Genomic DNA, 13,126 nt, shown 5'->3' on the forward strand with positions numbered 1-13,126 from the left:
AGTGCAGCGCGCAACGGCAGCCATTTGGAATAATTTCGCACACTGCAGGCCGTGAGAGTTTGAAAAGCGTGGCGTGTGGCGTGTGTGTCACTGGCAGGCACGTAGTATAAATGCAGCAATGCCTAATAAACTGACTCGTGATGTATAAGAGCCGAGCTGCAAGAGGAGGCGTTTTCTGATTAAAGTGCATTATGGTGGGTGTGCTCCTTCTCGCGGCTCATATTTTATTCATTGCTACAAGCTGTGGCACTTCCAGGTCGCGAGTTGCAATTTTTTATTCGCCCCGCCAGCAGAGAGGCAAGAAATCTTCAAGTTGAAGAAGGACTGGGTGCATTCAAAGGGGAAAAAATGTGTCAGTCTGTTTTTTTTCGCCCAGCTGCGCGGCTAAACAATGGCAGAGATTGTTTGCCTAGCGCCAGGTAGCGCAGACGTGTGTCTAAAGGGCTTCAAGCAGTCCTCATTTCGAGTGGCGAAAAGCGGCGCGCATAAAACTCAGTGGTGCACGCCCAAACTAAATGGCCAGATAAATTGTCGCGGCGCAATTGTGCCCACCTTGGCGTGGAAAGGCCAACTTTGCGCCGCCTTTATGCTCGCCAGCTACTCCGAAACTTCCGCAACGCCGGCTCAAGACTGAAAGGAGCCACATTATCGATTTTCGCTCCATGCCAGAGGGACTGATTGGCAAAGGAAACGCTTTGTTTGCGCTCTCTGACTCACAGGATCACCGACCAAAGAGGATTTAGAATTTTTCCTACGGTGCATGTCACCCAGGAAAAACAAAAGCTTCCACTTGGGTTAGAAAAAGGTTATGCGAAAACATATTTTCGTAGCAGTAGTTACTTTTGCCAAAGTTGCACCGCTACTTCAATTTAGTCATGATCTAAAATCGATTTTAATGGGTAAATCGATATTGATGTATAATTTATGAAGTTAAGTTTAATACACATAGCAGAAAGATTTAAACAGATTAAACTATAACAAATTAGAATTTATTTCTAAAATTAAAAAAGAGGTATATTTTAAGATATAAAATGAATATGTTTCTATCAATTCATTATTTGGTTAAATATTTCTGGATGCCTAAAAATTAAAATCGAATTGGATCCTTTGATTTGTTGTTTTTTTTTAATCTAAAACAATAAAAAAGTTTAGTTCAGAAATCCTACTGTTGCTATCCTACAGTTGGAAATCTCTCTAGCTTTTCCAAAATCAACAAGAATTTTATATATTTTATTGCAACTATAAATATCGATATTCATGGTGGGTGGTCTTCGAGAGACTCTTTCAACAATGATCAACCGGAGATATTTCTATAACAAACCCCCACATCCAGACTCATTGAATCTACATCAAGAAAGAACAATCAATTTATTTTCTAGGTATTTGCTAAATGGAGCACAGATTCCTCTCCTTCTTTGACGGGCAGAAGTTTTTCTACTCTGTTCAAACAGACCATTGAGAGATTTATTTATTTATGGTGAAGCGATTTTCTTCCACTGCGGTCTCTTGCGCAGCCAGATGAAGATATGAATGAGCCATTGCAAAGCTCTCATTTATTAGACGAGTGAAGTCTCTCGCAATTGAGAGGGAAGAAGGCAGAAACATTGCTAACTCGCGGGAAAATCGGTTTAAATTTATCAAGTGCGATCGCAATGTGCCAAAGCTCTAGTGGAAAAGAAATAAACAAAGAACGACGTTCTTGACAATAGCCATTAACAGAATGATCTGCAACTTCTAATCCGATTGATAGAGGGAATCGGTTTCTACGAACATTACGTGAAACGTGCGATTTATAGCAAACTAGTGTTTAAGTTTGCTTTGTTACGTAAAAAGTTTGATTTATTTTATATCTATTAAACAACCATTTTGCATGAAAAAATTGTAGTTAAAATTTTTCTTGAACATAAAACTGCCTGGATTTTGATTCTCAACCGCAATTTTTCTAACTAAGACATTTTGAATTTTTTCTGCAATTTTTTTTCTGCAAGTCATTTTTTTATAAAGACATTTACTTTAAACCGTTACTTTCACAATTTTTCATCGTTCTTAAGTTAAATTTTAATTGCTTAATTATCTTTGGGAAAATTCAGACAGTGCTATTGCATCGCAGCCCTATATAGATGGGAAATCGGTTTTTAAAGTTTAGAGGGCCAAAATTCAAGCGTTGCGATGGTGTTTGAAATGTAAAAGTGCGCATTTCTTGTCGTGGGAAATGGAAATTTGTTGGCCTGGCTGATTGCAGCGCTCGCCAAAATGAGAGCCGTGATTCTCACAGCCAACGGCGCCTCGCACTTTATTAGACAAATTGGCCGTGTTTCATTGCCTGGAAACGCTGTTTGTTCGCAAGAAGCAGCGAATTGTGATGAAATTTCAGGCGGAATAACTACTTTTTACGGAGTAAAGGTATGAACAGCCATCAACTGCTACCCTGGGGTGGGGCGAGATGAAGAAAAAGTAATAATACTTTATAGTTGACACGGGTAAAAAATGGAATGAGTCGAGAAATAAGACCGTAAAAAAGGCAAGCTAGAGCTTTTCGGCGGGTGCCATTATTATAACTGGCAGTCGCTTCCCGGGGTAAAATGTTGCGCGCGGCAGAAACGGAAAAATGACGCAGTAAATAACCATGAAGTATCTGGTGTATAGCATCGAAGACAATAACTATAAAACGCCTCGCGCGCCACCCTTGCCTCCTCTTTTATAGATGGGCGTAATGCGCCCTTTGTTTCCCGCTAGCAGATGGAGAAATTACGTTTCTTGTTTGCCACTTTATAAATGGAGCATGTTCGATTTATGGAGCACCCAGCGAGCGCCAATTATTGCGATCCCTCTCTGCTGCATCCAACACGCACAGATCAGCCCAACTAATTCCATTCAATGTGCAACTGCAATAACGAACCGATCGGCTCTAGTGTCTACATAGTGGCATTGAGCTAATAGGGGATTAATTAAAACGTTTAATTTCAATTGATGAACTCCCTCACAACGCCACTAAATGACCTATATTTGATTTAGAATTGAATCACTAACATAATGAATAAAATTAGAAATTCAGCATGGAATTTAAACAAATTTTCAGATTATTTTGAGGCAAATTTCTTAATAGAATTTGTTCCTCAAATTTGAATAATCGTGCGTATTTTTATAGAAAAATTGAAATTTCTGCTTGGTCATTTCAATAAATTAAAATTGGCTGGAAGTAGTAATTCAAAAAATATTTATAGTTAAATAAACAACTCAATAAAAAACTACTGCGTATAGAACACCATAAACCACTATCTGCTGCAATAAAAATATGAAAACAAAATTTTTAGCAAGAGTAACTGATTTTTAAATACAAAATTTACGAAAATTAGTAGGAACAGAAGGAATAGTAAAATTTTCTTTTGAAACAATTGAATTATTCTCCCAGTCCAACTTAATGTTATAATTAAATTATATTGCAAATTGACGGCAGAGCCAAACTCATGCCACTGGCAGGTTGGGCGTTGCTTTCCGCCTGCAAATTATATTCGCAAGAGCTCCAATTAATCTCGATTCGCAATAATGGTCTACACCTCTTTGAATCGGTTCCAGGCGCGCAGGCGAAATGAACCGCGTAATTAACGGCCCAGTGGAATCGGCTGAGAAATATCAGGCTGCTGGGCGTGTGCATGCCGTTCGAGCGGCGCCAATTGCTTTTTTATCTGCTCCGCTGGCTGCCTGCCGTCTTTATTCGCGTTGCAGTCCAATTGCTCGCTCGCTCTCGAGCAGACAAGTGGGCTGTTGAGATGGCATTCATGTAAGCACGTCCTAATGGTGTGCACTAAATTTGCACAAGAGCTCACTATTCAGCCGTGGAGCGAGTGAGTGAGTGAGCTCGGCTGTTAATATTTGCATTGGAAATATGTAAGCAAACTGTAATGGCTTTACTCGGTGCTTTTTGTGACATTCTCCAATATTTGGAAAGCATTGAAAACATTTATAGCAAATTTACGGCATAATATGTGGCATAATTTCAATATTAATAGATTTTGTGATTATAAATTTGCAAAAATAATTCAACGTGTCAAAAGTAAACAAAATATATATTAATTTTGCCTTCAAGAGAATACTTGTGGAATAAAGTCTAGATTTTCCTATTGAACTTAAAAAAAGGTTTAATTGGATGACATGTCACTGGTCGTAGCACGAAATTGGCATAAGGTGAAGCAAGTTCAGCAAAATTGCCACCAGAAATCTGTCTTTATATATACTAAAGGGTAGATTCATAGAAATATTGCGACAAATTATCCATAACAATTCTTAATTACTTCATCGCCCTATTATTATTTTTCAAAATTAAAATAGTATTTATTTCAAAAGAATATAACAAAAATTCTGGCGGTACAAAAGGTTTTGCTGTTGCCAATGGGTTTGAAATATAGCCTACATATACACTTAAAAAAATCCTGTGAAAAATCGCAAAAGGTATTTTCTCATTTAAAAGATATTAATGAGAATTAGCGGCAAACACAAAAGCAAATTAGAAAATCTCCACGTTGACAATCACAAAGAACGAGTGTTACACGTTTCTGTAAAAATACGCTTTTAATAATAGAGGAAAACGTTTTGCTCTCGTGTCGGCCGGAATAACAAATTCCTGCAGCTTTAAAGTACAATAATTTCATGCGCTGATAATCTCGCGTTCCAACTCCACTCGAAGCGACGTGGCTGCTGCTGGTGCTCATCTTAAAATTCCTAAAGCAAACTTTGCCTGCGGGGAGAATAACAAAGTTGGCCTCTCTCGCGCGCTCATCAAGGAGGTGTTGCCAGCCAACCGAGTTCGCTCCTCGTTCTCTCCACACTCGTGTAACAACTGCAGCCTGCAACCGCGGCACCACACCAACTTTTCTTTCTTATCGGCGCTAAAGTTGCAGCCTGCTCTTTCGGCTCCACGAGAGGCAGCAGCGAGAACAATTAAAATCAATAGATCTGGCAAAGTTCCACTTATTTCTTGCATTAATCGAGCGAGAGCAGGTGTAATTATGCGGGTGGCGTACAACCCGCAGATCTCGTTAGTTAAAATTCGATTCTGCCCGCCACTAAAGCTTACGGTCCGGTGATTAGCGATCAATTTGCATACTCAAGTTTGCTCAGTCATTTTGCGCTTGTAATTACTTTCTAAATTATTGCAGCCGCTGAATTTGACTAAAATTTTCAGTAGTTAATTCTGAGCTCTGCATTTCCGAATTCATTTTATTCGCTTGCTCTAAACACTATTATACTTTTTTTTTAAATTGACGATTAATCAATTTTTTCCATTGCAAGTCCAACCTATCACATTGCAAAAATTATTCTTATTTGGAAAAAAATATATTAATCCAAGGAAAGTATCAATTTTTAACGGTGCTGTTTTACTTCATATTATTTTTCTCTTCAGTTAATCAGGTCTGCCTCCACACTCTCAGAATTAAGAAGGTGGCAAAAAAATAATGATTATTCACCATTGGTTTTATTTCACGATTAAGTTCAATTGGTCCTGTACCACACGTTGGTCCGTTCGGTCAGTGCCAAAATTACCATGACAATAATTTTAAATACAAAAAAATAATTTATCCCATCGTCATTTATGAACTTAAGACTCATTTTTTAGATTTTTTTATTCAAGCTTCCTATAGGTCCAATGCGATTTTTAACCAATGAAAAGTTTCTAAGAGGTCAATATCAATTTAGAAACGATTGCTCATGTGCACAATTTGTCATAATAAGTTACGGACAAACAAGTTCACACAATAGAAGTTCCACTTTTCGCTGACCAGCGTTGTGGGCACTCAAGTAAAAATCTGATTTCGGCTGGTTTGCCAAGCGAGGAGCATTTTTCGTCGGCGATGGCACTTTTTGCCTGACGCCCAGCCAAAAGCAGCCCCGCATTGATTTTGTCGGGCAGAGAGATTAATGAGAGTGTGATTCGAACAGAGAGAGAGAGAGAGAGAGAGAGAGAGAGAGAGAGAGAGAGAGAGCCGTCCTGCACGAACACACACGGCGGAGGCGGTGGCTCACACCGACCGAAAATAATACTTCTGGCTTACATTACTGTCATTTAACCCCTGCAAACGAACAGTGCGTCCGACCCTGCTGCTGAACATACATTTCCAATTAGAGACCCGCAGAGTCGGCGTTACAACGTTTGGATTTCAAATTAACATCGATTCCGCGGTGTGAACTCTACAAAGATGAGGGAATGATAAGTTTTTTCAGTAGCTGTTGTAAACGTCACTCATCACGATCAAAAATAAAATTTCGCCCAAAACATTTCTGCGAAATTTTGCTGGCAATAATAGACGCATAAAACGATTCCCTTTCACGTATACCTGGCGTCGACATGAAAGAGAGGTTCATCGTTCCGATTCCATTATTATGACAGCCGCCTTGACAGCATGATTTATGGAGGCCAAACAGATATTTTCGGAGCGGCTGCCCATCAATAAATTATCGCCTTTCTGCGAAGAGATACCTCGCAAAGTTCAAAGGGAGCTATTTTTCGCGGATTCTATCTGGCGTGGCCTGTTTTTTCTTAATGAAAAGTAATCTATTAATCGCTTAACAAAAACAAAATAAATTTACGCCTTTTCGGGATGTAAATTTCTCATAATTAAATTATTGAGGTTTGGGAATTTTAGGTGGAAAAGAAAAAGAATAAATTTTGTTTTTATTTATTTTCTTGGCTGTTTTTTAATGAATATATCCATTTTTTGTGAATGGAAAATCTTTAAAATTGTTTTTACAGCTTTTAAAATGAGCATAGAAAGTAAATTTGTATGGCTTTACTCGCCGTTTTAAATTGCTTTCGGATAAATATTCCCTTGAAATCATCTTTGCATGACACAAAATTTACAGGTCAGCGCCAGAAACCTCCTGCCGACCACAAAGCCAACACATATTAAAAAGAAACACTAGATATGAAACAACAGTGAACTATTTGATGTGAAGTACAATTTTCGTTTTACTTTAGTGAACTAGAAACGGCTAAAATAGTTAAGTTTTAATATTTATTTGGATTTTTCGTATTCCAGAATCAACAGATATCAAAGAGACACTTTTTATTTCAATGAAAAACAACTCTGAAATATTAAAATTAAAAAATAGTCAATCTTAAAGTCTCCACTCCTTCTTATCATAGAAGCGAAGGATTATTTAGGACTTAACGCGTACTCGAAAATTATTAATAATCATCTACGTCTCGTTGGGCACGAAATTTATTGGGCATTGACTACACTGCGTTCTGTACGCATTAATCATGCAAGCCAGAGTTCACAATTTATGCATGACATGACAAGCACCCAATTATATTTTGAGCAAGTGCCTGTGCAGTGTATAACGAGTTTACATCTCACAGAAACGCTATTAATCAATGCAAAGTTGTTTCACACATAGCCAGACATAATTAATTTTAGCTGATCAAATCAATGATTGCTCTGTGCTGTTTCAAATTCCAAAACTGGTAACGCTCAAATTATTATTAATGTTATGACAGGGAATATCGAAGGAAAACCACTGGCATTATTAATTAATTCGGATCATGATTATTGGCAGATATCAGAGAGAAACAAATTGATTCTACGAAGCTCATTCCCAGTTGGCGAAAAAAGTCGCTTTTGTTGTCGCAACATTTTGGGAGATAAGTGCTCACGTTTCTAGCATTACTCAGTCAGCATGGTGGAACAGAGGCCGAACACCCAGATGAAAAATGGAAAAAAATCTTGCCCATGTGAAGGAACACTCAGTGGCGGTGGCGGAGAGAAAGGGATGAGGCGAATTTCCTTGGGATGCTTGGCAAACTGTCGGAATGTTTGTGCTGCTTCTGCATCTCGGCGGGGGCTTATTTAACCTCCTTATTTTCTTGTTGTAACATTATTCGCCGCTCTATTCCATCAGTCGAGCACGGCGACGGGGAGCAGGATATTGGCGCACGCACTCGGTCGGAGAGGCAAAGATACGGCAGCCGGAAAAAGGGAAGGAATTTTGCGTACCGTTGAGAGAGAAAGCGGCTCATAAAGCTTTTTTTTATACGCGTGTATTTACTCTGACGTCAATTTCAGAAAAGGATAGCTAGGGCAGCATTCAAGTTGATTTATTATTGTTATTCTTCAGCAGAAAAACGCGCCTTGTTGCAAAATCATAATACGGCATGAAATTGATTTTCATGAAGCTTTATCGACACGGCCCCGTTTTTCCACCCTTATTCAAATTTATTTATTTTCCAACTCAAGCTCGGTCGTTTGTGAGAAATTGCTTCTTCTTCTCTATTGAGTTTTATGCCGTGTGCAGGTGATATACGTGTAGGTAATACTCCTCGACACCTTTTACCGAGGTTATAAGCTATAACCCTTCGAACAGGATTGTGTCTCCTTACTATTTTCATCATGAAATTTTAGTCTTATTCTGGACTTGTTTCTGGACCTTAACTGACAGAAATTATTGATATTATAAAAAATTTTATTCGGGTATTTTTATTTAGCGGCCATACAAGATGGTGGTAATGTATAAAGGTGGGTAAAGCAGTCAGAGGGTGCCAACCCCTTCAACCTTCATCAAAAGTGAAAAAATGCATTGTTTAAAAGAAACACTGACGTGATTGATTCGCACGAGCGAGAAATTAGAATTCAAAATTCGAGAAAAAATGCTGGAGTATATTAACTCTTCAAATTCACTTAAATTCATACTTGAGATGGTAGGATTTCTCTGAAAAAGTTCAAAATAAGTTAATTTTGAGTTACATTATTTGTAATTCTGACAGCATAGCACTAACAGGGATAGATTAAAAAATCCCCCTCTCATTTGTAAGGCTACTTGAAAATTTCCACAATTTGATGCAACAAATTTTCAAAAGCTGAAAATAATAATCATAGAAATAAACTAACCGAAAAAACTCTTAGAAAATAATTTTTAGTATTGTTTGCTAAGGAAACCGGATTTATCTCGTTTTAAAAAACATTTCTTGTTCAGAAGATACACTGTAAATCTGAGTCGATTGGCAGCTGATCACTTTTCGATGCGGAAAAGTGGATTTGAGTGGAAATCACATATTCGAGAGTCCTCCCCGCTGAATTTCCATGTGAAAGGCCAAACTCCTCGAAATGTCAAATTTGCGGTAGTTCTGCTTGCGTCGCCTCTCTTTCTTTTTCTCGTCGGCATGCAAAAAGAAAAGTTTGTTTGCTGAGCGAATATATAAATGGATTCGTACAAAACCGAATAAGAATGGAGGGTGTAAAATTTTTATGCACTCGCGGGCTGCCGGCTCGAAGTTGCGAAATGCTGCTACGACGAGCATATGCGTGAGCTGAACTTTTCTACCGAGGGCGATACGTTTCGGTAATAAATGAAAAGTTATGAATTTTCAAGTACTGCAGCAGTGCTTGTCGCCATGGCGCCCCAATGAATTGGATTCTTTTTCGAGACGCTGAACACAATTGTTTACTTTTTAACAGGCCACCATCTGCTACGAAATAGAGTACGGACGATTGGCAGTGTCTTTGAAAGCCTTTTCCCGACTCTATTTGAGGCAAAATAGAAAAAGTTTCTGCAGCAATAGCTGGGCGACGCGAGTAGTGTCTCCAACAGAAAGCAATAATGCCGGAGCAGAAAAAAAAGAGATTGCAATATTGCTCTTTCTTTTGAATGAGTCACCTCATCTGGACAATTACTTCACCGTCATTTGCTCTGTTTCAGCGTGGACGGAAGGGGTGGATCGCTCGAGTCGGGGCCGCACTGGGCCATGTCCAGCGCCTTTGGACTAAGGACCTTCTTCATGAGTGGTGTCAACGGCGCTGGCAAACTGCGAATCAAGAACGTTGAAGCCGAAGACCAGGGCGTCTACAGGTGCAGGGTCGACTTCCTCAATTCTAGGACGAAAAACTTCAGGGTCAACTTCACCATAGTCGGTATGTGCCCCAAAACCAATGAAAAATTCAAATTAAACAACGAAATTAAATCCTTTGCATCGGGTGTTTATTTTTTGGTCAAGGATGAGAGGAATTAGTTTAAAAATTTGAAGATCTACTAAGGTGCACAATTTTTTCATATTTGATGAATGAATTTCTGTGTTTTGTAATCAATTTAAAAGATCCAAATCAGTTTAGCCAGTTGCGCGAAAGACGACATGAATGATTTTGTGTCTTCAATAATTGTTTTTAGGTTCTACCAGAATTGGCTGAATCAATTTTGATTTAAAACACGTCAAATAAATGCACAAATAGCAGGATTTTATCTTAAATTGGTATGAAAAATTGTAAATTAGTTGGCGCTAAATTTTGGCCGCTTCGGACACTAAGAACTTCCATATTCTAGAAATTGTTCTATTAGCCACCCACACTGATTTAAATCATTTGCAATATGTATTTATTCGTAATTCGAAGAAATTACTAGAAAAATACATTTGCAAAAAAGGGGGAAATTTATCTCATATTTATCTGATCAGAAAACAGATTTCGACAGAAAAAAATGAAACATTCATGCAGGTTTGCAGGTCGCAGCGCAGATGAAGCGCGAAATGTACTTTCATAAATATTAATTTGTTCACTTGCAGTTCCGCCCGACACCCCGCAGATTTACAACGCCCAGGGGGAGGAAGTAGTGAGTGAGGCAGGTCCGTTCCTAGAAGGATATGACCTATATCTGTCGTGCCACGTGACCGGAGGTAATGCGCAACTTCTTCGTTCTTTTTGTTTGTTTTTGCCGGGAGAGAAGCGCAACACTTCTGATAAATGTTGTCTGTACTGACGATGAGAAAAGTGTAACGTGTCAATAGCGCGCACTCGAGTGCAACAGCAAAACTATCACCGCTGGGATTTCCACTCGAGTATGAGAATAGACCGAGTCCATTGCTATGCCATCTGCGCGCTGATGGGCTTGGGGAAATCATTATTATATACGGTTATTGTGTAGCAGAAATCGCCAGTCACTGTAGATTGTTGGGAGTAAATAGCTCATTTTTCACTCCGGACCAGACACGCGACTTTAATCCCACAGTACTGCGTGTTTTAAACAGTTTTGTTGATATTCACGTGACCTGAGAGTTGCTTGCGTGAAACGTTTGAATGGTTTCCGGAAAATATGTTTGTTAGCATAGAGCGTTCGTGTTTGTTTTTCCTGACAGCAGCTTTTAATAAACATTTTACTTTGAGCGTTTTGAAACCATTAAGTTTGCATAGAGGCGAATTTTACACTTGTACGTCGTCACATTCCTATTTATTTACTCTGCCCACGTTTGCAGGCCAGCCCAAGTCAGCCGTCTCGTGGTGGTTGGGCAACCAGCTGCTTGACGCGACGCATGATGCCGAATCGACCAACTCGAACGTGTCAATCAACCAGCTGTTCCTGCCGAGCGTTGGCCGTTCTTTGTGGGGCCAGCGGCTGGCCTGTCACGCTCGAAACTCAAATATGACGTCGGCTGTGGTGAAGGAAGTGGCCCTGCTCATTTACTGTGAGTACATGCACATGTGTATACATAAAAGTGGCGTCGCAAACTCCATCCCCCGCCCCAATGGACCGATCAAATATTGGACTTGGAGGCAAACTTTCAAGGAGAAATCGCTCCACAGAGGCCAATCATTTGTTTTAATTAGCAGCTGTCAGGCTCAGCTGCCGGACGAGGGAAATTCCGCACGGCCTGTCTCGGATTTTTTGGCCGCCCATAGTCAAGTTGCCAGCGCGAAAATAAGATAGATTGCCTCTTTTTCTTTGCATTTTATATCTTCAGGGATAATTGGAATGCAACTTGGAGGCGCGTTATAATTACTTTTCCGCTGGGATTCAAGTTTCCAACGTCGATTTTTATCCTTCTCTAGCCTTTTCCAATTAAGCCGTTCAATGGATCTGAGCTTCAACTTTTCTTCAAGTTCCGATAGCTGACTTTCATTCTGCTTTGGTGCCGATGATATTTTCCAATTATAGTTTGTCAAGGTCAGCTTAGCCAATATTGAAGATATAAAAGAGTAGGAAAAATGATTTATTGTACTTGATTGCATTGAATTAATAAGACAAATTTCAATTTGACCGTCATATTAAATCTTCCTCACTTTTCATATTATATTTTAGTTTTAAATTCCGACAAGGAGAGTTCATTGAGGACAAAATTAATTAAAATATTTAGAGAGATGTCAGACAGAAGTGTTGTACTGAAAATAACGGATTTTTAAATTTATATAGTGAGAAGAACATCCCCAGTTCTTCAAATTTGATTTTTATTTAAAGCCAGAGCTTTGCTTTTTGATTTCGGCTAATTTCAAGCATCATGAATAGGACTGAGCATTGACATATTCAATTGTCCTAACGGAATAATGGCATTTATTGTGCACTCATTTTTTTATTTTTCTCTGAAACATGAAGTCTGAGCGGTTTCAACGCTTCTGGCGTTGTGTCAAACGAGGGATTAAATACGTTGAATAAAAAATGTCGAAATATAATTTCATCTTTCCATCAGAGCCGTTGGACAAAGTGAGAGAAAATTACACACAGAAAATTTGCAATTCAATTGCCAGACGAGTTAATAGTAGAGGAAGCTGGAGCAATAATTTTGCAAGTTCGCTCATAAAAAGCTCTTGCTCGCGATGAAAAATTGCCGGCGAACTCATTCTTATTTCTCTCGCGCCAAGTTCAACGCAGACACAGCCATTCGGACGTGAAGGAAGAAAGAAGGCGCTGGCTACACGGAGTATAATCCGTTTACAATCTGGAGCAACACGCGGGCCGGGTCATTTGTTTATTCGGTTGTTTGTCCGTCCGTCAGTGCACAAGGCAGCCAGACGCGTTCGGGCCTTAGGCTCAAGCTTAGATTGATTGTGCGTTGCGCAGATGGCATGCCACACGGCCTTCTATCAATCTCGCGCAATTCCTCACGGCAGCCAAACAAATAGACCGCATGGGCACGGCGCGAGGGAGAAGCGGAAAGTGCGGTCGGCGAATGAAGAGGGGAGATTCACGCTTTGCGAAATTGCTCGTGGCACTTTTTACGCGCAGCGCAATTTTCTGCATGATAATTTCGGGAAATGACTTCCCACCCTTTCTTGCTAGGCTCAGGTCCGGACTGCGTTATTTGAAGTTTAAAGCCGTTGAGAAGGATTTCGTTTACTTCTTCTGGGCTAAAGAGCCTCCGTGAAGATTTACA

At 39.5% G+C, this 13,126-nt stretch overlaps 1 protein-coding gene across 3 annotated transcripts in view; it reads left to right on the top strand.

Annotated features, from left to right (window-relative positions):
* side (sidestep) overlaps positions 1–13,126 on the top strand; it is a 172,875-nt gene that overhangs the window by 120,594 nt on the left and 39,155 nt on the right. For all 3 annotated transcript variants that reach the window (XM_065483357.1, XM_065483360.1, XM_065483358.1), the window contains exons 4-6: positions 9,691–9,902; positions 10,547–10,657; positions 11,234–11,443. In XM_065483357.1, the coding sequence (XP_065339429.1) occupies positions 9,691–9,902; positions 10,547–10,657; positions 11,234–11,443 (533 nt within the window). The remainder of the gene's footprint in view (positions 1–9,690; positions 9,903–10,546; positions 10,658–11,233; positions 11,444–13,126) is intronic.

Source organism: Cloeon dipterum, chromosome 3 (genome assembly GCF_949628265.1).
Source record: "Cloeon dipterum chromosome 3, ieCloDipt1.1, whole genome shotgun sequence".
In the NCBI taxonomy this organism is placed as follows: Eukaryota; Metazoa; Arthropoda; class Insecta; order Ephemeroptera; family Baetidae; genus Cloeon; species Cloeon dipterum.